We start from the raw sequence: 25,455 nt of genomic DNA, 5'->3' as shown, positions 1-25,455 counted from the left end.
AAGAAACAACTTGCACATAAAACTGTGATTTGTGGATTAAAATAATGTTCAAATAGATGTTGCAGACATATGAATATTAAATTTATTTATCAAATTATCAAACACTAACAGATCAGTTAGTTTTGTAGACTGAACCAATGTCTGCCCTAAATAACTTCAGGACAACGCGTAGGAATTTATGGTATTTATATTTTAGTATTTGCCATACACTGACAGTAATTACCTTGCGTAATTTTAAACCAAAATCGCATTCGGAACGATGTTGTGCTTTCGCATACGTAGGATTTTTTTGTGGTGGTTTTCACAAGCCATCTTTAATTTAGTGCCCATTGACATTGTTTTTCGTATTCAACAAATTTGAGAACGATTTGTATTTTATTTGTGAAGTAATAAGAAAAACATCAGAATTAAAACGCAATGTTGCATGTGCCCGTGAAAAACACTGGAAGATGGTGGTACGTGTTTGGTACAATCCAAATAGTGTTTCTCTGTGAAGTCCAGAACACCCATAAAATTATGAAGAAAGTTCTGAAGAAGGGTCACTAGACCCGAAACGATAACTCCATTTCTCTCTCCTCAGATGCTGCCAGACCTGCTGAATTTCCCAATAAATTTCTATTTTTGTTTCAGATTTTTAGCATTTTCAGTTCTTTGCTTTATTTATCCATAAAATTGTGTTCGTCATTTGACAGTTCAACTTGTTGTAAACTTCGAATTCATTTTTTCAAAACATCCAGAACTACAGGATCTATGTAAACATTAGCCATTAGAAATTGCAACGTTTCTGTTTTAGCAAAACAAATTTGTGTACGTACATTTTTGGCATACTGCATTAAAATATTAGATCTCCACATCAATGTTAAGACGATGACGCATTCATCGCTGGTTCCCTCTAGTTTTCTTTTACTAATTAAAATCACAGGCAAATTTCATCAAATCGGCTTTTTCAGATGGGGAACATGGAATATGTTTTAAATAAATGCAACCCTGTTGGAACGTTCAACAAAATATTAGTCTCAATCAGTCAGAAAATGCATCTAAAGAGATAGAGCACAGTTATGTATCCAACTAAATGCTATTGTCACCTTTGTGATAATTCGATACATTTTCTACGAAGGGTCGAGATTTGATATCCCCAAATATTAAGTTGACGAAAAATATAAGAGAAATGCACGTGATTGATCCAATCGAGATACAACCTAAACAGTGCAAATTGTTCATCTTCAAACCGTCATGAGATATTTGAAAATGTTGGTATTGCAAGCTAAGTTACTTCGGGTTTCAGTCAACTACGCATGCCAGTGTCAGTACTTAAGAGGAAAAAACTGCATAAACATTTTTAAAAAACGTTACAGCAACGACATATTCTTCAATACTTATAAAATTTCTAATGTTTCATGTTTTGCACAAACGTATTGGACAAAGAGAAAGCTTGGTTCATAACCTGGCCTCGATGAATGGTCAATTTTGTACTTTCTATGTAGTTAAGGAAAGTATAAATACTGTACATACAACACACATAAAGCATCTCCACATACGTTGCACTGAGCAGCGGATGTCTCCATAATGTGTACGCTTCTCTCAAAAAATTCGACATTAAAAAATGTTTCCACACGTTATCAGGTGCAATACCTGCCAGCTGATGATTTAAAATACTTTCAAGAACACAGCAACTGAAGTAATACAATCTTTTTTGTACATTTCTATTTCCAGCAACAATAAAGAAACGTGACCACAATCTTGATATTTACGACGTAAGCATTCATTTAATGTAAATTAGCAATGAAAACAACTGCGAAGCATTTAACGTAAACCGATACGATTCAGGAGAAAAAAGATCAAGCATTATGTATGCATTTTTGAAAGTATTCCATAAGTGTGCGTGTATTGTGTAAACATCCTGCTGTTAACCGTTGTGTAACCTGTAAATAACATGTTGATCTACCATAAGCAAATCAAAAGTTTACCTGATTTTAGCGTGCTTTGGTGTTTTAATGTCGCCGGCTTTAGGGACGATCCAGTCACCGCGCTCTCCGATGTGTCATTCCTCTTGGCCCCACCCCGGTGCCATCCCAGCTCCCCCGTGTTTAGCTAAGTAATAACAATAGCAGTAATACTCGCTAATTAAATTAATTACGAATGCTTGTCAGTGGTGGATTAATGGCCAATAGCAGCCGCTAGGTATGAGTTGCAGCCCAGGGGCTGATGATAACTGTGTTCCAGGAGTGGGGACACATCAAGACTACAAGGGGAGGTAATTGCTGAGTACAAGGGGCGCAGCTGGGCAAGCATTGCAAAGTATAAATAGTCTGACTTCAATAGCACATCAGTACTAGATCTACATCTCCGAGCAACCGAATTCTGGAAGATCAGGTTTGCATTTCAACTCCAAGACGACGTACCACAGATAAACATTGCACGGTTGATGTATTGGAGAGAATAAGAACAGACAGGGACATATTCCTCCGAACAGCCATGGAAGAACTTACAGCTTTTGTTTCGAAGTCTTTTGATCAAAAGGTGAAAGAAAAGAAGGATGGGATCACGTATCGAGAAGTTCTGGAGAGCGGACCTGTGCGGGCTCGGGAGCCGAGTCTGAGTGAAGGCAGCCGGGATGAAATGATCAGCGCGCAGCGTGGGGCGTCTCGATCCCCGAGCAGTGAGCCAGAGATCGGGCCAGAAAGACCGCGGGACAGCGGCACACCGAAACTGACCGATCCGGGTAAACAAGCCTCATACTCTTACACGCGGTAGTTAGCGTGTCTTTAGACGGCCCGCGTGATGCGATGTCATTGTATGGACTTACTATTTTCCTCGATGTGAACCTTGTTCTTAAATTCAAAGAGTATGAGCAAATTTACAGCGAAGTATAGAGTTGTTAACGTACTCATTTAAAAGTCAGTGGTTCTTTTTATAACTCAAATCATCGTAACTATATACGATTGGTGTTTAATTACGATACAATTCATGATTTAAATAAAATAGTGAAAGTTGCATGGTAGTAAGCAAAGCGGAATGTGTCCGCGATAATACCGAGAGGCCAGCATGTTTACAGAAAGATTCGGTCAATCTGATTATTGCGAAAAACTTAATGGCTTCTTCAGGTTTCTGTTTTTAAAGAATGTGTAATTTGCTTAATATCGGTTTTAAACAGATTTGATTTGGATATACTGAGAATAGTATCACGGTTGTGGTTTAGCAAAGAAACATTCAACGTCAGTTGCAATGCATTGCTTTTTTTATAGACGTTTGCCGATAGATAGATGACAATGACGGCACAGATCTTGTTCACATATTTAGAGTAGACGCTGTACAACTAAGTTTCCCCCACGTTACTGAAATAGGAATACAATTCCAAATCATCTTCCAGAAATGATTTAACAAACAAATCCTGTCACTTTATATAGGCCGCCATTTAGAAGAGCACTTATTAAACAATCTTTGTCTTCGCAATATTTATTGGCTATGTTTCACATTACAGAATATTGTCTATTTGTGTTTGCTAAACTTACTATCGAACATTATTACAACAATGCAAATATAGTACCCACTAAGCTCCCGAACTACATTCACTTCATTAATCATTTTGCGATATTTTCTTCAGTAAATTAATTTACGATAATAAATGAGATCCTTATAGTTAAATAAAATGAATCAGCTCTCCTTAATATAATGAATGTCATTACATTTTAGGTGCAGACAACGTTTTCAAACAGCAATTTTGCTCGATTTCTTTTGCTCCTTTTATCTGACTTCACAATACTTTGAAGCAACAAAAGAAATCGTGATTGCCTTCCCATGCGAGGTGCAATGTTTCACATTTTAACGTTATCCGTAATGTGTGGCACAGTTTATTTCTCACCACTGTTTAATGTACACATATAGTTGACAGATGTTGGTCCACTTAAAAACGCGTACTATTCATTCAAACAATAATCATGATAATGGCACCGGTGAGCAAGTTTCCGGAGCTTCGGGCAACAAAGCGCATTAATGCCCATGTCACTGTACAGTACTTCGTGTGGACACTTTGTAAACGTTGTATTTTTAGTTCTTTCAAAAAATGCGAACACTTTAGCAATCGGAATAAAGATCGTCCTAATACAAGGTGTCCTGGTTGAAAATGCGATGACCAAAATAGGTTGTGAATACTATGTAACCTGGTTAATGTATACGTTATACCAGAGTATTCGAGCCTCAACTCGTTGCGTATTGGGACACTGCTTATACATTTCGTAAAACAAAAGCATATGATCAAATCTAAAGGTCGAAATGTTTGTTTAGCTATAATTTAACAGATTCCACATCATGGTTTGTAAACATAGCAGTTCAGCTGTTCAAAATTGGTTTTTTGTCACAAACTAACACAAGTTGCAGATTTTGATTCTTGTCGACAAATAAAGGAGTGAGCAAGCTAGAGAAAGTAGCTGTAAAGTAAATTTCTAGCAACGCATTTAGAATATTTAAATGATTGAGATTAAATTAAAATGTATTAAACCAAGTTATTTGTGATAAATACATTTGTAATACTCAAATGTGCTGTGTATTGTCTTAATAAGGATAACGTGGCTGACGCCATGAACATCGAAGTTTATTACGTTAGTGTGTCCTAGTACAAAAAAAAATGAAAGCAGAAGGTTAACTTGGACAATGATAGAAAGTCGCCTGGAATAAAACACTTAAAAATACTGAACGATGAGCTTTCTTTTAAGGATTAAAACGTTACCACGTGGCGATGGAGAAAGCTACACATAATTCAACGACAAGTGCACTGGAAAAGACAGAAGTTACGTTAATTAATGTTATCATAACGTAATTACAATGGAAGCAACTTGCTTTTAGTTTCAGTTACTTGATAACTTTTTATATGCTCGGTCCAACTCATTCTTGCGCTAACTGGACCTTAAACAGTTGTGTAATTAGAGCGTTTGATGGTCATTTATAGGAAGCGGTGACATTAAAGATAGAAAAGAAGACCCCAAACCAGTAGAAGAAGAAGCGCAGACAAAAATTAAGCAACGGCGAAGTCGGACTAACTTCACACTGGAGCAGCTAAACGAGCTGGAAAGATTGTTCGATGAAACCCATTATCCGGATGCATTTATGAGAGAAGAGCTGAGTCAGAGACTGGGGCTGTCAGAAGCCCGAGTGCAAGTAAGGCAAATATATGTTACATGCGTCTGGTACACTAGAACATAGCAAAAAAAAAGTATCTCAATTGAATTTGGTAACACAACGTTTTAATTTACTAGGTGAGCTTATAATTTATTTTTAACGAAGATTGTAGGTTACACTTCAATTAGAAGTAATTCAGTCCTATGTATAATCAGATATACGTGCATAGGAAACAAATGAGAAAATCTACACAGCATGAAAATAAAATTATATATGTTTACATAAATATCCTTCAGATGTTGACACTGTATACCGCTATGATGAGTTAAATATGTTTGAGCCGTAAGAAGTGATAATTAATTTACAGGAAGTTTCGGAGAAGTTGTAGTTGATAGGCCAGCGGCAGCTGCATCTGCTATTGGGAAATTGCTTGCATGCGCCCTCTGTTACAGTACCATCTGCATCAAGCTGTATAGTATTCTTAGGGGGGTTTCCAGCTTGTAATACGATAACGAGGTAAACTTAGCAGCAACTTGACCTGAACAAATCGACCAGCGTTCAAAACCATCAAACAGACCTGCAAAAGAAAAAGGTTGTTGCTTCAAGAACCATGGGGGTTGGGGGGTGGGGAGATGTAAGATTTTTGCGATCGCTTTCCGTACTCCTTGTAGTTTCACTGTACACGATAAAATTGCAATTTTTCCTTCAAATTCCCATTTGTCTTTGCATTATCGCATCGGAAAGGGCGAGGATAAACTTTGTACATTGTACAAATCCTAAGCAGTCCTTTTTACGAATATTTGAATTTAATTTTAGTTTGTTATATGGAACGCTATATTGATCAGTGTCTATTAGTTTCTACAAAGTTTTCCTGTCTTCAATATTTGCTATACATGCAGCACTGCATATTTCAAACAATATTATTTCAAAATGCGTCATAACAATTGGAGCCTTAAAATCATTCGTCTTCATCAACTTTCTCTGTTACCTATTCCAGTTATCGAAAACAATTCTACATACTGCTATAATGTCATTGCTTACGCATTGCCAAGATCAACTGCAACTATATTTTGCCAACAGTCTCTGCGCTTTTAAAGACAACCCTGATTGGCTCTCTGATGTTAACAAAACCTAATCCCAAACGTGCGTGTTGAAAATCTGAAAAAAAATTTATGCAGATTGGATTTTGATACAGTAATCATTGGAGAAACAATCAGAGATACCTTTAACTGTTTTGTAAGGTCATTTTAGTACCCACAGTATGATTTATTTGCTATTTTGTCACATGCCAATGAAATATTGTATTAAGACACTGGAATACGATAGAACAAAGGTTTTCATAAGATTGAGTGGCATATTAAACAAATAATCTGTTTGTTAACTAAACATTGCATTGTGATTTGAAGATGAAAAACGCTGAAGTTCAATTTGATAGAAAGTAAATTTGGTATTCCTGTTCCGAAACGGAGCAACGTTTATTTTTCTGTTAGTGTATGGTTCTGGAAAAACTTCCTCATGTGATGGTACTTGCAGATAGAAATGATTCGAAATCGTACATGCATAATTAAACACCAGACTTTCATTTGAGAATTGCAAAGCAGCTTAACATATTAATGTGGTATTTATTGTATGGGTTTTAATCTGTGTCCTTGTGAGCACAATATTGTCTTGCAAAAATCAACAAAGGAATAAACATTCGATAATATATAGATAGATATGTTAACCTTGAATATTGCTAATTACCAGGTATCGATATCCTTTAGTATCAGGAGAACATTTTATTTTGCTTACAGACATAGTACTTTTATTTTAGTCTGCTAATGAGCCGAATCTTATTGGATGGAGCTCATTCTCAAATGTCAGGACCATTATCGGTGTAGTATTAGGTATCAAACCTTATCTAGTGCTTCTGGGATGACAACCTACGCTAGCAATGTAACGGGGCATGAAACTAATTTCGCCTGAAGCAGGAAAAATCAAGGAAAAAGTAAGATCTCGCATGCTCTCGGTTTCGGAGCTTCGGAGAGAAACCATCGTTTCTCTCCGAAGAGGCGGCCGTGCACGTGCATGTAAGAGTCGGATAATTAAAATAAACGAGGTCAATCATATTAATAATTAATAAGTCCGACGGGATATTGCATAGCATAGTTGTCAGCTTGAGCAGTCCAACTCGTACATCTGAAATACAGCTGCCAATCACTGCCACTAAATTCCTTCATTTTTTGCCGTATAGGTATGGTTTCAGAACAGAAGAGCAAAATGTCGAAAACAAGAGAATCAACTTCATAAAGGTATCTGTTAAATTACAGGTCCGGTGATATAACGTTACTAATACCCAGTCACATGCATTGATGTAAAATTTAAATGTGCAATGTCTTCAACCAAGGTTATAAGCCGACGAAAGGAGAGACAAATTTTAGTCTGGATTTTGGGGCCAAGGTGGGGGTTATGGAAAGGCAAGTGGGTGAACGTTGGAGGTTGAGGGTAGCTGGTAGTGGAACAAAAATAGTAAACGCTACAATCATTCATTCATTCATTGATTCATTCATTATGCATACACTGTGTAGCCTGATTTTAAGCAGAATTATGTTTTCCATCATTATGATGTCATTGTATCTGAAGTCACAAAAACTATTAAGATTAATGGCTCCAGACTCTGACGTGAGAACTTTTTCCTTAGATTTGAACTTCCTTTTACTACTGTAGGTGTACTCATTGGTACCACCAGTCAGTTCGAAGCTTGTCGAGTGGCACCATACGTTAACGTGGGAGCCTTGAGAATGCCATTTCAACAGGCAAGTATAAATGCATCAAAGCTCATTGCATACAATCTCCATTAGGGAAGATGCACGATCTTTTAACGTACTGTCGCTGCTTTAACGAAACTTGTTTTGGAAATAAAATTCCACTAATTATTTAAATATGTCATCTTCCTCATCTTTTGAGCAGTTCTCACCATGTTATTGCTAACACGATATTGATAATGAACACATACTATCAATAATTCTCCTTGGATGTTGTCCCAAAATGAGGATAAGTAACCATTGATGGGGGAGCAAAACCTATGAGGTTCTCTGATATGTTCGGGGAGTTTTTTTTCCACTTTTGTCACCATTTTCAATTAATCCCTAACTGTCCGTGTTATGTGGCGTGTTCTGCCTTTTATCAGTAAATGCTGCTAATACTGACACATTCTTAGCGTAGAAAGCTGTTTTTAAATGTCTAAACTCTTGCAAAAACTGTTGAACAGTTGCGGTATTCCTTATTTATGATTGCCGTCCTGCTCAAAGGACTCCCATATCGTAGAATAACCTGATTTTGCCTATGCATCTCGTCAATGAATTAGATTTGAACGGCACTGCGTTTATTCGGATTGCCCTTTGTGTGGGCTATCCAGACGTTCGACTAATTGAAACGGAATTTTATTCATTTGCACACATCTAACTGTACATTTTAAATACAACTTTTAAAATCTTTCATTGACAAATTGTGAGATTTAAAGTCTATTCATGGGAGGTGGACCTTGCTGGCTGGGCCAGTGTGTATTGCCCAATCTCTATTTGCCGTTGAGAAGGTGGTGGTGAGCTGTCTTCTTGAACTGCTGCAATCCATTTGATGCCCTTAAGTGAGGTAATTCCAGAATTTTAACAAAGGGACACTGAAGGAAGTATATATTTCCAAGTCAGGATAGTGAGTGGCTTGGAGGGGAACTTCCAAGGGTTGTTCCCATATATTTGCTGCCCTTGTTCTTGGAGATGGAAGTGGTGACGCGTTGGGAATGTACTGTTGAAGGAGCTTTGATGAATTTCTGCAGTGCATAGAGATGTACAACACAGAAACAGACTCTTCGGACAAACTCGTCTTAGGATATCCTAATTCTGGATCAGTGGTGCTGGAAGAGCACAGCAATTCAGGCAGCATCCGAGGAGCTTCGAAACCTTAACTGGTCCCATTTGCCAGCACATGGCCCACATCCCTCTAAACTCTTCCTATTCATATAACCATCCAGATGCCTTATAAGTGTTGTAGTTGTACCAGCCTCCACCACTACCTCTGGCAGCTCATTTCATACAGGCACTACCCTCTGTGTGAAAAAAAGTTGCCCTTTAGGTCCCTTTTATATCTTTCCCCTCTCACCCTAAACCTATGCTCTCCAATTCTGAACTCCCCCACTCCAGGGAAAAGACCTTTTCTATTTACCCTATCCATGTCCCTCATGATTTTTAAAACCACTATAAGGTCACCCCTCAGCCTCTGACGCACCAGGGAAAATAGCCCCAGACTATTCGGCCTCTTCCTATAGCTCAAATCCTCCAACCCTGTCAACATCCTTGTAAGTCTTTTCTGAACCCTTTCAAGTTTCACAACATCCTTCTGATAGTGCCCTTAAAGTTTTTTTTTCTCAACAAATTAAGAAAGACTCAAAAAAAAATCATGATTTGGAGATGCTGGTGTTGGACTGGGGTGTACAAAGTTAAAAATCACACAACACCAGGTCAATTAAACCTGTTGGACTATAATCTGGTGTTGTGTGATTTTTAACTAAAAAAATTTCTAAATTCTGGTGTTGTCCCTAACATCTCTACCACTTTTAAAATCGAGATTTCTTAATGCTTTTCAAATACTTTGTTCACTTTAGCGAATTTCCACAAAGGTTTTCCTCCATCGTGGTGTGGGAGAGCAAAGTGTTGTTTCAAGTGGTATTTTCATACTTTACTCCGTTTTTGGTTAGAGCTATTTGCATGGCGAGGCGCCCTGGAGGACACATTTTGTTGCATTCCAGGGAATATGTTATAGCTCACCGGCATCGTTATCACTTCTGAGGCAAAGCGTTCACCATTCTTGGAAACAATAGAGTCTAACTGCAGTGTGTTGGTAAGACAATCTGTTTGCCACAGCCTGCGACCCCACTATATTGTCCGTTCGATGACTGTGTTCAAATAGTAGAATCGCTAAATGTGGGGAAATGCCGTATTCAACGAGCCACTTTCATTGTCTCTTTCAGTTCCTCAGAAGCAATTGTTTAAAACTCTTGTGTTACTCTTCGTGGTTTAACGCGTTCGAAGAAATAAGAGTCCATTAACCATACAGTCTTGGAACTGTGTACAATATCTGTTGTGCTGCCCCCAGCTTACTGGATGCAGCATTGAGAGAGCCAGGCACTGGACAAACTCTCCTTAACCCTTTTATTTCCTTCTCGTCTATTGATCAATGCACCAATACTATACAGTAACGTTTTCGCTTTTTAATCAGTTAAGTATTTGTTACCACTGCCTATTTTTGACGAACAGGGTATCTTATAACAATGTTCTCTCCTTATTCTGTTTCAGGAGAATCACTGCAACATGACTCCCTTGTCCTTTCAGGTCCAGGCGCAGCTGCAGTTGGACAGCGTGGCGCATGCGCACCATCACCTCCACCCACACCTGGCTGCACATGCGCCCTATATGATGTTCCCTCCACCGCCCTTTGGTTTGCCCCTGGCCACCTTGGCAGAATCCGCCACGGTGGTGGCAGCGGCAGCAGCAGCCAAAACCACCAGTAAAAACTCCAGCATTGCGGACTTGAGACTTAAAGCGAAAAAACACGCTGCAGCACTAGGGCTGTGATCCGAACAGTGATTCCAAATCCACAGATCTTTCAAAACAAAACCCTCCGAAGGAGGAAGGACTCGCAGCTGGGAAAAGTTCAGAAGTGAACTTTCTGCAAATCCATTTTAGCACAACTTTACTTGATACACCTGGGGGCTGGTCTCCTGTAGCATAATGGAAATTCCTTACGTATGCTTTTGCTTCCCATACACCATTGGAATAATTATTCAGAAATGGAAAATAGATCGCAAATCAGTCACGAACTGTTTATGAGAGTCAAGAGTGAACAATCAAATGAAATACGAAGAATTACTCTTGCATGTATATTTATACTATTTTCAATGATGCTTATGTCCTTTGAGTCAGAATTGCACTTGGTTTATGTTAGATGGAACAAACCATTGCTTTTGCAAGTGTGGAGAAGCAAAATAGTTTCAACGGTTCTCATTTTAGAATTTTCATGTGTACTATTTTCTTCTTCCAATAACATAAGTAATGGATAATTATAACTATTCTACCTAGATGTCCATTTGTTTTAGATCAAAAAGATATAAATTATGTATTCTACATTCTTACCGTTCTTACCTCTTGTAGCTTAAACTACAAGAGAAGGTACGGCCCTCTGTAAAAAAATGTTGATACACGAACAAAATTTATTTTGGTTAAAATTGTGTATGGCTGATAGACTGTCAGTATTTAATTTTTATTTCATAGAAGTGTGTTTATTCATAAATATTTCTCTTGTGCTGTTGTGGGAATTTATTTCACATAGATGTTTATGGGATGTATTTCTATAAGGTGTTGGTTTCATTGAAACCTTGATTCAATCAATGAAGATCAGAATTTGAAGAGCTAATTGTAAAGGAATATTGCTCAGAGTAATACTGCCTTTCCCCAACGTCATGGTAAACCTTGAAAGCAAAGATGTTTTGCAGTTCGTAGATGCTGCGCCATTCTAGGATTATTTATAATAAAATGAACAGACTATTTGTACAAGTGTTCAACGATGACTCTAAAATGGAACAAAACCTTCGCTGTTGTACAGTTCTATGGTTTAATGTCAATGCAATTAATTTGAATGAAATTGATTAACGAAAATCAACTGATATTGATCTGATGTTGCATTTATTGCAACAAGTGCCAAGAAAGAGTGAAATGGTTTTATATATTTAATTAAAATATGTTGAATTCATCATCGTTTTTCTTTTATACCTCCCTGGACACGACTTTCAAATTTGAAGTTGCATTGTTAAATTTTGTGCATGGCATTTTTGTGTTCAAGAATATGAAGATATTTTTGAATTCACTATCGCAGCCTAAATAAGAAGGGGTATCCTTTTCACTGATGCTGTTCTTTACACTTTTGTTATGGCATTTTCGTTTAATTGCTATTTTTAGTACAAAAGGCAAGGAAACGTCACACGCTCCAACTTTCGTCAGTGATACACGTATATATGTCAAAAATTTGCGTGGTTTTAGATACATCTGATTTGTCTACAAGACTATATTCTTAAACAATGGTGAGAGTGCGATGTTCTTATCGTATGTTAAATTAATGTTAACGTTATTTTCATTCCTCATTGGTTGTACTTCTCGGAATTAATATGTCGTTTTAAAAAAACTGAAGGATAAGTACATGGAACAACAGAAACTGATCATTAAATCGTCACATCGATATACAAAAACAGCTGATCTGGGAAAGACAGGCAAAGATAAAATGGAAAAACATCTACCACTCATATACTTCCTAATGGTTAGGTTGATTTCAGCGCATTTTAATAAGAAATTGCATTTATAAACTTTTATACTGACGTTTAAAACAGAACCTGGTAAAGTAATTCTTACTTCAGGGTAAGTATGACGAATGAACAATATAACTATATCAATTCAATTTGACACAGGAAGGGTTCGCAAAATAAAATGCCGTGAACGAGAGGTTCATAGAGACCATATCCAGCATTCCATTTCAGCTCTTAATACTTCACCTTGAAAATAAATGTGCCTATTCAGTAATAAACTGTTCAATTTCAGATGTTCCAGCCTCAACACTTTCGGTGTCAAACTGTCCGAAAAGTGGAAAATTCCACTTGATTCAACAAACAAGGTGTACATGAGGCCCTCAGGGATTAGCGCGGATATGCACACTGACCATACCTGTAAAGTGAAAAGAGCTGCGTATTCACTTGACAGAGTTACTGGAATTCGTCATCTGCTCAGTTCACTGGGGGAGGGAACAGTGGATGTTAAGGTGTTGCATCTCACTAAGAGCGCATAACATTCAAAATTAATCTCCAGTCATGTACTAGTAAGACTTTATATCATAAAGTGTTCCGTTCGCAAAACTCATTTCACCTGCTGTGTGAGCGCAGAGGATACAGGAACTGCTGTTTAATATGAAGACAAGAAACGCTTCGGAAAGCAGAATATTCTCTGAGCCACTGCAAGGTTTGGGTTCCAGAGGCCTCGGGGAGAGGAGACAGCTGCAGCTGGAGTCGCACAGTGACCGGTGGGCCACCGAGGTGCCCGGGGCAGGGGAAACTGGTAAGGGATTCTGCCCAGTCTTTTTGCAGCCTCCTTCCAGCGGCATCCTGCTTTGTTTACTGAAGCTCAACTCCACAGCCAGTTCCTTTCAAGTTTGTTATGACATTTTGTTTTGAAGTTGCCATGGTACCGATTTGGCTGGAAGGCAGTGCGTCTATTTCAAACTTGGTAAAATCGACGTTAATGGGCGATAACACCCCCAGCGCGGGGTTGGTTTATTTCACATGCTTAATGGCGATTTCAGTAGCTGGGATAATCTGCCAAGACCCTGTTTGTTTCAGTCAGTTCATCTCTTTTAATATGCAATTCACTCCGCACCTTCCTATTGGGAACTTGAAACTTTTTAAAAGACATATCATTCTGAGGATATTACTATTTGACAAGGTTATCATTTCTTCCCCTTTGCCAATTGTTCTGACCAAATCGTAGTATTGTAGCCATGCCACCAGTTTGGTGTGGATACCCACATGAGGTGCATAGTGGTGAGTGCCACATTTTGATGAAGGCAAGCCTTGCCCATGTTTATTCTTCAACGTGGTAAAAGTTGTTGGTTTGGACCATGTTGCTGAAGATGCTTTGACTGAAATGCATGATACATTTGGAACAGTGAATGGTGTACCTCATGGAAACTACATTAACCTGGATAGTTCAAGTTATCTATTTGTTCTTCTACATGCATATCTAACAAGTCATGCAGATTCCATCACATCCATTCTCTATGCCTTTATTATAGTGGAGAGATTTTGGCAAGTCAGGGGTGAGCTGCTTGTGGCAGAGCATCTCTTTCCTACTTTACTAGCTAACTAATCATATGGCTGAATTAGTGGAGTTTCTGGTCAGTGGTGATTCTGAGGATGTTGATAGTAGGAACTCCACTGTGGTAATAGCATTGAATGGCAAGCGGAACTGGTTATGCAAGGATCTTATGGAAAGTAATTTTTGCCAGACAAATGATCCTAGAAATTTTGCTGGCAATTAACTAACCCAAGCTAAATGTTGGTTAGGCCATGGTGCAAATAGATGAGGATTGATTCATTATCTGAGAAACTGTATTTAGATCTGAATATCGTGAGTTATCAGTGAACTGGCCAACTTCAGATTTTGTGATGAAGGAAAATTTAAACAGCTCAAGATTATTGCGCTAAGGTATTCAGACATTCCTGGAAAGGTAGGATGGGGGGAGGTTGGAGTGTTGGTGATAACGTGACTACCTTCCAATTTTTTTCTTAGCTAATCCTAAGGTTGAGAAGTTTTTAAAACTGAACCTTAACAGAACTGCAAAACAGCTGATTGTCAATCAGTAATACATTTCATATGACACAGTACCTTATGGAGATGATGAAGAGATAAATTTTAAACTAGTGCATCTAATAGGAAACTGACATGGTGGGATCTGCAGTACATTTTCTATCCTGCCTGATATTAATTTTGATAGGGTGCCAAATCTGTGGCTACTCAATCCTGTCAGTTACTTGTTGGGTGAACTTGGTTAAAGTTCCTTCACCCTTACCCATGGCCTACAGTGTCTAGTAGAACACTACAGCATATTTTCACCATGGTTCTTTTGCAAATACCAAGGAATATTTTGTGAAAAGACAAAGTCTATCCCCAAATGGAAAATAGAACCTATTGAGTATCATGGTGCTGCCTGATTTCTTTTTGTGTTACTATAATCAGGTATTTACAGTCATAAAATACTTGAACAAAATTACAATTTAGATTTTACCACAACTTGTTTGAGGAAACATTTTATAAATTCTAACCTATTTGCCATATCTTTTTTTGCCATGCATTATGAGGTTGATATAATTTGGCAATGGGGTGAGGTTCATGAATAGGAAATTTCACACTTAGATATTTTTCAGTTTTTTTTACAGGGATGGCATCTACCACCTGCACCATCTATAATTTGCTGTTCAGCTCCTTAAAGAGCTTATTAACAATCTGGAAAGGGGCAGAATCAAACTTTCAAATTTTACAATGGGAAGAGCAAATGATCTGGGGCACATTAGTGCACAGCTGTTCAAAGCATGGCATGAAGCCATTATTCATTGTAGCTGCTGATGGAAAAATATATATAAGAAGGAATAGTCACACTGAGGTACAAATGCAGTGGCATAAGTTGTTGCCACTTGATCAGGATGGCTTGTGCATCTGAACAGGAATGTTTAAGCATTTGTTTGGATTATGAGACTGTTGGCTATCTGCTCCATGTCTTGCCTGTTCCATTCAACAAAATGTCAAGCCCATTAATAACTATTATTTGCTTTGCAAATTGCCTTCCATCCCAAGGTCCACTTCTTGGATTCTCTTGGTGTCAGTATTGGTGATTAGGGACCTCGGAATTATCCAGCCACTCGACCCTGGACTGAAAATCCAGCTCATTGTTACTCTGTCTCTTATTGCCAGGAGTCCTAATACTTATATTTATTTAGTAGACCACATGTAAACCTGTTTTCAAGCAAATATTTTACTTTCAAGATTTTGTGGTAATGTAAATTTGATGTGAGAATTCATTACATGAAATTATTCCTGGGACCTATCCTCTGAGTCATTGGGTCCATTCTAGTTTTTGAGAAATATATATAAGTATTAACTTTACATTACAGTGGATTAAGTGTGACATTATTGCACAATGCTGTGATGACTCCCTAACTCAATACTATACTTCATCGTCACTCTGTAACAACTGCAGCTATGTTGATTGTGTTTCATTGCTGCTTTTACCTCTTTCCTGCTTTCTTGTCATTGCTGCATACCTCTCATGGGCAACTGTTTTTTTCTAGGTTAGAGACAAATATGAATATCGGGTGTAGGAAAGATTTTCCTGATGTGGCTCAGGGCCAAAGGTTTAGATAAAATTCCTCTCAAGTGTCTTTCCATGCCTTATTATTTTCAACGTGCTACATAATTACAAGTCATTGCTGTTGGAGCTGCTGCATCATGTGTTGGTGAAAGATAAATATATTTTCTCCTTTCGCACTATGACTACTGTTCTGTATAGGCAAGCATTACTCACAAAATAATTTGTTTTCACTGTTATTTTCTAGTCCAGTATCAATAGAGTTGTTTACCAGAACAATTTCCTTTGCAAATATTGTACTGTAATATGCTATCCAGATATTCTGATTTAAAAATCACATAACACCAGGTTATAGTCCAACAGGTTTGTTTTGGAAGCACTAGCTTTCGGAGCGCTACTCCTTCATCAGGTGGTCGTGTTCAACCACTTGATGAAGGAGCAGTGCTCCCAAATAAACCTGTTGGAATATAACCTGGTGTTGTGTGATTTTTAACTTTGTACACCTCAGTCCAACACCGGCACCTCCAGATATTCTGAGATTCAATCCATACCAGCACTGCACCATCTTTGACTTCAGCCTTTTTCTCTTAAAATGTTTACAAGGTAGGAAATAACCTACAATTTTCTATAAATGTAAATTCTACTTTCAACATTAATGCAAGAAAGCTAATCTTTTAGTTACTGAAATCTATGGAATAACCTTTCCTGATGTAATTTCCCAAAGAGGTCTTCTTTGAATCAGAACATAAAATATTGGAAATACTGGGCAAGTCAGATGGAATGTGTGGAGAAACAATCACAGTTAACATTTCAAGTTGATGAATTTTCATCAGAATTACTTCCCAATTGACTTCTACCTCATTCATTGATATGTTTGCAATGTTTTTTTGTGGATGGAAATTATACAAATTTTAGACAAGTGTTAAATTTATAAGCTTATTCAGAAGCATTGTTAGTGTAGTTTAGAACTGCCACAGTAAGTAAAGTAGCCATAATTCTAGTGAAACATAAGGCTGTTTTCTCACATCTCAGGTGAGACAAGATTGAGGAGCGTCTTTCATGGTAATGTTTGCTGGTATGGGGATTGAACCCATGCTGTTGGCATCACTCTGTATTATACAGTATTAAAAGGCTAAACTAATTTGTGGGAAGCATTGACAAATTATATCATTAATGTTGCTCCATGAAAAGAAATCCTGAGATATTTGTCATCACTATAATATTACACCACTATGAGTGTGCCATCCAAAATGGTATTTTCTGTAATTGCAATCCATCCCATCAAAATGGTTCAAAACTGATAATCACCTATATGAGAGCATATTCATGTTAACCATATTCAGTTTTTAGTAGTAATTTATTTTGTTCCCAAACTACAGCAAGTATGTGTATAAATCAGCTCAGTGATTTATTAACAATGATTATTAAACAAATGGTGGTAGCATTCATTTAAAAAATTCATTCATGGGATGAGGATGCTGCTGGCTAGGCCAGCATTTATTACCCATCTCTAATTTCCCAGCGGGCAGTTAAGAGTCAGCCACATTGCTGTGGGTCTGGAGTCACATGTAGGCCAGGCCAGGTAAGGATGGCAGTTTCCTTCCCTGAAGGATGTTAGTGAACTAGTTGGGTTTTTCCAACAATCAGCAATGGATACATAGTAATCATTGGACCCTTAATTTCAAAGTTTTTTTTGGTGAATTCAAATTCTACCATCTGCCACAGCAGAATTTGACCCCAGGTCCCCAGAACATGACCTGGGTCTCTGGATTAACAGTCCAGCAATGATACCACTAGGCCATCACCTCCCCAATACTTCCTAGCTGCATCAATGGATGCCTAAACATGGTCTTTCTTTAACCATTCTTCCAATATCAATATTTGTGGTGGGTTCACCAGTTTGGCTTGGCACATTGCTGCTGAATCTTACTAGCAATTGATCTGAAACCCTCTTGGGATGCTGATTCCATACCAGCCTGATCCTGGAGCCAGTGCCACCACATTATGTCATCAACCACCAGAACCAACAACGTTCATCCAATTCCCAACAACATCACAAGGATTGTTTCAATTTTGTGTGTTTTAAATTTTGCTGTTAATCTATTGTGCACAGGGGAATGATTATAGCTATTTCTTGGAAGAAGGATTATTGGAATAAAAAGACAGCAATTATAGATGATAAGTTCAAAATTACCTGATGTACCAGATGGAAAGGAAGACTTATGAGTACAATTTTTATATCGGTCTAAACATTCCTTGGAACATTTTTGTTTTTATTTGAATAGATTTTCATCCTTCCCATTCACAAAGACTAAAGGTAGAATTGATGGCTCCAGAAGAATGAATCCTAGGATCATCTTGGGAAGCACTTTAATAACCTCTCAAGATAAGCAAAAGTAATTACAATTCCTCGTAACTCCATCAAGAAAGAATTCTTGGAAATAGCCTTTCCTTCCTGTTCCCCTGCCCACCACTGCCATTATATTCCTTCTTTCTGCTCTATCATTTACCATTTAACATAAGGCTACACCAGATAATATCTCAATCACCATATCAACATAATATCATCTCTTAAATTCTCTTCAGGCTTGCTAGTTATTATGCAATGTACAAAATGTCTCATGGCACCTTCCTTATTTCTTGCTCTACAGACTTCAGCTAGGATTTATGCATCCTCACTGGCAGATTTAAAGATGGGACCTCATAAAATTAACTGCATGGTTTTCCCATCATCTAATTGTCTGCTTCTGACCTGTTTAAAATTATATGGGCTTGGTGGAGATGAGGGAAAGCTTGCTCACTCTAGTGCCCATTGAAGCTTGTAAGTGGTCAATTTAATAGCCTTATCCTATCCCCTGCTATTATTTTAGCCATAATAGAGGGAGAGTTACACCATCTGGTAGCCTGGCAACTTTATCTGTGCAGGTTGGAGTCATGCTAAGTAAGATGACTTCCTTTGTAGATCCATGTGCCTGTCAATACCAACAATATCCCTTCCCTCTTATCAAGATCACACTTCTCCCGCAATCCTCCCTCTTGGGCCTCTCAGGTCTGTCTTCCAAACTCCTTTCTTGGGCCTGCCAGCCTGACCTGGGAAAATCCAACCCCTACCCCCACCTCTGCTGCTTATCGTGGTCAAAAGTGAGGACTGCAGATGCTGGAAATCAGAATTTAGGTCAGAGTGATGCTGGAAAAGCACAGCAGGTCAGGCAGCATCCAAGGAGCAGGAAAATTGATGTTTCAGGCAAAAGCCCTTCATCAGGAATAGAGACAGGAAGCCTCCAGAGTGAGAGATAAATGGGGGTGGAGGGGAGAAGGTACCAAAGAGTACAATAGGTGAATGGGGATGGGGATGGAGGTGATAGGTGAGAGAGGAGGGTGGGGGAAGGTAGCAAAGAGTACAATAGGTGAATGGGGGTGGGGATGGAGGTGATAGGTCAGAGGGGAGGGTGGAGCAGATAGGTGGGAAGGGAGATTGGCAGGTAGGACAAGTCATGAGGACAGTGCTTATCGTGGTGTCTAGTTTCCAGTGTTTATCTTCACTGAGGACTGTCTGTAGTGTTAGTGGCCACCAGTCACACATGGCACCGTTCGGACTACAGAGTTCTAATTGGCAGCATCTCTCTGAGGCAGGCTTTCTGTTCTGGAGGGATGAAAATCCTGCCAAAATCCTGTGTGTGGGCTTCCCACTGACTTTTCAGCTGAATGTGTGGGTACTCACTGCCCGATAACAATCCTTGTTTTATCTTCAATAAAACTGAACCAGGATTGCTTATTTCTTTGTCTTACGTTTAGCTTCCATTCTACAAACAGAATACCCTCATGTCTGTACTTTCCTCTGAAGAAGACATTCATCAAAATTTGTCCTCTCTGTTTGAAGGTCTAAACAACATATGTCAAAGAGAAGATCAGATGCACTGTTGGACCTGGAGCAGCAAGCATTGAAAACTCATCTCTTCAACACTAGCAACTCACTCAAACACTCAAATGCTCTAACTTGTCTTACTGCTATCCAACTGGTCTAGAACCATCAATATTCAAAGCAAAATCTGAGCACCTTGTTTTAACCAAAAGAACCAAGTCCCAAGATTTTACATTTTAAGCATAAACAAATGTATCTACAGTACATAAAGCAAGCACTATTAACTTAACAATATGGTTTATAACTAGAAGCGTTGTTCACTTAGTTTTGCTTCATACTTCCCCCAAGAATTTTCAAATACTTTATGGCAAAAGCTATGAGTTATTAACTACTGAAAGGATCTTGAAAAGTCTGTCCCAGTCCTCTAGAATTCCACTTTAATTCTCCCCAGTGTTCCAGCTATTTTCGAAGGAAAAGTTTATTTTGGCACCTCTGGACTGTGGATGTCTTAGTTCTTTGTTCTGCTTGTCTTCTCAATACTTTGCAACTAATCCTGCTGATTGTTTTCTTTTGCCACAGGATTCTATGAAGATTGCTATATTTTTGTGCTAGCTTAAAATTTGGCCATCTTTCATCTTCAGTTCCTACATAATGTTCAAACTGAAATCAAGCCTCACCTGCATTCCGCATGGCTAACTATGAAGGCAGATTTATTTCTGTTTACACTGCAGTGTAAATGACTGTCATTTACATTGACTGTCTTAGTGAGTCGCAACTGCGCACTTCAAATTCAAACTAATTTTTCAACAAGAGCTTCGATAAAGTGAAACCAGACAACCTTCTGAAGCTCTATCCATTTTCATGATGATGTAAGATGTTCTGGAGTATTCTTGAAGACACTTTTAGGTTAGCCATCCATCATTTAATTTTTTTTTGGTCTGATGAAATAAATGGATTTTACACTCCTTTGGAGTTTACCAAATGCTGTCAAATGAATTTAGCTTTAACTCCCAGAAACTCTCTTTGGACTGATCTTTCTGGGGGAAGTGTAGATTTCTTGCTTCCAGTAAAAGGTCCACAGATTTTTAAAATTTTGTTTAATCAAAAAGCGTTCTTACACACAACTAAATGGATTTTTTTTTCCTATCACCAAATCACCTTTTTTTTTCATCCTTTAACCATGACCAGTAAATCCCCTATGAATTCCATTTGATTTATCTTCTGTGGCCAGCAGAGAAAAATCAGAATGGTATGTTGCTTCGCTGGTGTCAGGATCAAGGATGTCTCAGAGAGGCTGTAGAATGTTCTCAAGGATGAGAAGGTCCAGCAAAAGGTCATTGTCCACATTGGAACTAATGACATAGGAAGGGAAAAGGTTGAGATTCTGAAGGGAGATTACAGAGAGTAAGGCAGGAATTTAAAAACGAGGTCCTCGTGATATCTGGATTACTCCCGGTGCTGCAAGCTAGTGAGGGCAGGAATAGGAAGATAGAGCAGATGAATGCATGGCTGAGGAACTGGTGTATGGGAGAAGGATTCACATTTTTGGATAATTGGAATCTCTTTTGGGGTAGAAGTGACCTGTACAAGAAGGATGGATTGCACCTAAATTGGAAGGGGACTAATATACTGGCAGGGAAATTTGTGAGAGCTGCTTGGGTGGATTTAAACTAGTAAGGTGGGCGAGTGGAATCCAGGGAGATAGTGAAGAAAGAAATCAATCTGAGATTGGTACAGTTGAGAACAGAAGTGAGTCAAACAGTCAGGGCAGGCAGGGATAAAGCAGAGAACAAGGTAGGACTGATAAATTAAACTGCATTTATTTCAATACAAAGGGCCTAACAGGGAAGGCAGATGAATTCAGGAACATGAGACTGGGATATCATAGCAATTACAGAAACATGGCTCAGGGATGGACAGAACTGGTAGCTTAATGTTCCAGGATACAAATGCTACAGGAAGGATAGAAAGGGAGGCAAGAGAGGAGTGGGAGTGGCCTTTTTGATAAGGGATAGCATTACAGCTGTACTGAGGGAGGATATTCCCGGAAATACATCCAGGAAAGTTATTTGGATGGAACCGAAAAATAAGAAAGGGATAATCACCTTTTTGGGATCTCCTAATAGTCAGAGGGAAACTGAGAAACAAATTTATAAGGAGATCTCAGCTATCTTTAAGAACAACAGAGTGATCATAGTAGAGGATTTTAACTTTGCAAACAAAGATTGGGACTGCCATAGATGGAGAGGAATTTGTTAAGTGTGTACAAGAACATTTTCTGATTCAGTTTTAAAATAGTGATGGAAAAGAATAGACCAGATCTAAAAATTGAAGTTCTAAACTGGAGGAAGGCCAATTTTGATGGTATTAGGCAAGAACTTTCAAAAGCTGATTGGAGGCAGATGTTCGTAGGTAAAGGGATGGCTGGAAAATGGAAAGCCTTCAGAAATGAGATAACAAGAGTCCAGAGAAAGTATATTCCTGTTAGGGTGAAAAGAAAAGCTGGTAGGTATAGGGTATGCTGGATGTCTAAAGAAATTGAGGATTTGGTTAAGAAAAAGAAGGAAGCACACGTCAGGTATGGTCAGGATAGATTGAGTGAATCCTTAGAAAAGTATAAAGGAAGTAGGAGTATATATAAGAGGGAAATCAGGAGGACAAAAAGGTGACATGAGATAGCATTGGCAAATAGAATTAAGGAGAATCCAAAAGATATCTATAAATATATTAAGGACAAAAGGATAACTAGGGAGAGAATAGGGCCCCTCAAAGATAAGCAAGGTGGCATTTGTGTGGTGCCGCAGAAAATGGGGAGATACTAAATGAGTATTTTGCATCAGTATTTCCTGTGGAAAAGGACATGGAAGATATAGAATGTAGGGAAATAGATGGTGACATCTTGAAAAATGTCCATATTACAGTGGAGGAAGTGCTGGATGTCTTGAAACTCATAAAGGTGGATAACTCCATTGGACCTGATCAGGTGTACCCTAGAACTCTGTGGGAGGCTAGAGAAGTGATTGCTGGGCCTCTTGCTGAGATATTTGTATCATTGATAGTCACAGTTGAGGTGCCGGAAGACTGAAGGTTGGCTAACGTGGTGCTACTGTTTAAGAAAGGTAATAAGAACAAGCCAGGGAACTATAGACCAGTGAGCCTGACATTGGTGGTTGGAGGGAATCCTGAGGGACAGGATGTACATGTAATTGGGAAGGCAAGGACTGATTAGGGATCGCCAATGTAGCTTTTTGCATGGGAAATCATCTCACAAACTTGAAGAAGTAACAACGAGGATTGATGAGGGCAGAGCAGTAGACAAGGCGTTCAACAAGGTTTCCCATGGGAGATTGGTTCGCAAGGTTAGATCTCACGGAATACAGGGAGAACTAGCCATGTGGATACAGAACTGTCTCAAAGGTAGAAGACAGAGGGTGGTGGTAGAGGGTTGTTTTTCAGACTGGAGGCCTGTGACCAGTGGAGTGCCACGAGAATTCATGCTGGGTCCACTACCTTTTGTCATTTATATAAATGATGTGGGTGTGAGTATAGGAGGTATAGTTGGTAAGTTTGTAGATGACACCAAAATTGGAGGTGTAGTGGACAGCGAAGAAGATTACTTCAGGTTAAAATGGCATCTTGATCAGTTGGGCCAATGGACTGAGAAGTGCCAGATGGAGTTTAATTCAGATAAATGCAAGGTGTTGCATTTTGGGAAAGCAAATTGTAGCAGGACTTATATACTTAATGGTAAGGTCCTAGAGAGTGTTGCTGAAAAAAAGAGACCTTGGAGTACAGGTCCATAGCTCCTTGAAAGTGGAGTCACAGCTAGATAGGATAGTGAAGAAGATGTTTGGTATGCTTTCTTTTATTCATCAGACTATTGAGTACAGGAGTTGGGAGGTCATGTTGTGGCTGTACAGGACATTGGTTAGACCACTATTGGAATAATGCATGCAATTCTGCTCTCCTTCCTATCGGAAAGATGTTGTGAAATTTGAAAGGGTTCAAAAAAGATTTACAAGAATGTTGCAAGGGTTGTAGGATTTGAGCTATAGGGAGAAGCTGAACAGGCTGGGGCTGTTTTCCCTGGAGCGTCGGAGGCTGAGGGGTGACCTTATAGAGGTTTACAAAGTTATGAGGGGCATGGATAGGATAAATAGACAACGTCTTCTCCCTGGGTGGGGCCGTCCAGAAATAGAGGGCATAGGTTTATGGTGAGAGGGGAAAGATATAAAAGGGATCTAAGGGGCAACGTTTTCACACAGAGGGTGGTACGTGTATGGAATGAGCTGCCGGAAGAAGTGTTGGAGGCTGGTACAATTGCAATATTTAAAAGGCATTTGGATGGATAGATAAATGGGAAGGGTTTGGAGAGCTATGGGCCAGGTGCTGGCAGGTGGGACTAGATTTGGGTTGGGATATCTGTTCGGCATGGACGAGTTGGGCCGAAGGGTCTGATTCCGTGATGTACATCTCTATGACTTTATGAATCTAAGTGACCTCTTCTTAGCATAACCTGAAGCTGAACTTGGCTGTTATGAATAAACACAAAATGCTGTATATATTCAGCATGTCAGACAGCATCTGTCGAGTGAAACAGTTAATATACAGTTTCACATTTTGGATTTGTGAACAGTTCACAACCTTAATGTCACATTTGATCCCAAGGTGAGCTTCAAACCTCATGTCTGTGCCAGCTCTAAAAAACACCTATTTTCACATTCATAGCACCACTCAACTTTGCCCTGCCTAAGCTCATATGCAGCTGTAACTCTCATCCATACCTTTGTCACCACTCAATGACCATTCTAATGAACCCTGATTGGCCTCCTATATTCCACTGTTCAGACATTTCCACTGCTGCCTGTGTCCTAGTTCACATCATGTTGCATTCAGCCATCACTCCTGTGCTCTCTGCTTGACATTGACTCCTGGATCGGTTGTACCTTAGTTTTAAAAGTTACAATCAATATTTGAAATAGTGTACCTAAATTGTGTGGAGGTGCAGAAAATGGGGGAGATACTAAATGAGTATTTTGCATCAGTATTTCCTGTGGAAAAGGACACGGAAGATATAGAATGTAGGGAAATAGATGGTGACAGCTTGAATGATGTCCATATTACAGAGAAGGAAGTGCTGGATGTCTTGTGGATAAATCCACAGGATCTGATCAGGTGTAACCTCATACTCTGTAGGAAGCTAGGGAAGTGATTGCTGGGCCTCTTGCTGAGACCATAGCAACACGACAGCTGGAGGAAGAGCGCCTCATCTTCCGCCTAGGAACCCTCCAACCACAAGGGATGAACTCAGATTTCTCCAGTTTCCTCATTTCCCCTCCCCCCACCTTGTCTCAGTCCCAACCCTCGAACTCAACACCATCTTCCTAACCTGCAATCTTCTTCCTGACCTCTCCGCCCCACCCTCACTCCGGCCTATCACCCTCACCTTAACCTCCTTCCACCTATCGCATTTCCAACGCCCTGCCCCCAAGTCCCTCCTCCCCATCTTTTATCTTAGCCTGCTTGGCACCCTTTCCTCATTC

At 39.1% G+C, this 25,455-nt stretch overlaps 2 protein-coding genes across 3 annotated transcripts in view; one reads left to right on the top strand and one right to left on the bottom strand.

Annotated features, from left to right (window-relative positions):
- The window catches only part of LOC122556362 (serine/Arginine-related protein 53-like), a 434,162-nt gene extending 431,747 nt beyond the window's left edge, over positions 1 to 2,415 (bottom strand). The window contains exons 1-2 of the mRNA XM_043702996.1: positions 2,403 to 2,415; positions 1,968 to 2,004 (exon numbers count right to left, since the gene is read on the bottom strand). Of these exons, the coding sequence (XP_043558931.1) occupies positions 1,968 to 2,004; positions 2,403 to 2,415 (50 nt within the window). The remainder of the gene's footprint in view (positions 1 to 1,967; positions 2,005 to 2,402) is intronic.
- shox2 (short stature homeobox 2) lies at positions 2,126 to 12,141 on the top strand. Of its 2 annotated transcripts, XM_043702113.1 has the most exons (6): positions 2,126 to 2,722; positions 4,713 to 4,787; positions 4,946 to 5,154; positions 7,349 to 7,406; positions 7,822 to 7,910; positions 10,446 to 12,141. In XM_043702113.1, exons 1-6 carry the CDS (start codon positions 2,476 to 2,478, stop codon positions 10,722 to 10,724), a joined length of 957 nt encoding a protein of 318 aa, XP_043558048.1. In that variant the 5' UTR covers positions 2,126 to 2,475; the 3' UTR covers positions 10,725 to 12,141. The 2 variants fall into 2 exon arrangements, with proteins under 2 accessions (XP_043558048.1, XP_043558049.1); XM_043702114.1 differs by lacking the exon at positions 4,713 to 4,787 and having other exon boundaries at positions 2,156 to 2,722; positions 10,446 to 12,138.
- The last annotated feature ends 13,314 nt before the right edge of the window (positions 12,142 to 25,455 follow it).

The sequence above is a fragment of the Chiloscyllium plagiosum genome, chromosome 13 (assembly GCF_004010195.1).
Source record: "Chiloscyllium plagiosum isolate BGI_BamShark_2017 chromosome 13, ASM401019v2, whole genome shotgun sequence".
NCBI lineage: Eukaryota > Metazoa > Chordata > Chondrichthyes > Orectolobiformes > Hemiscylliidae > Chiloscyllium > Chiloscyllium plagiosum.
Note: the sequence above shows the minus strand (reverse complement) of the source record. Positions and strands in the feature narration are given on the sequence as shown.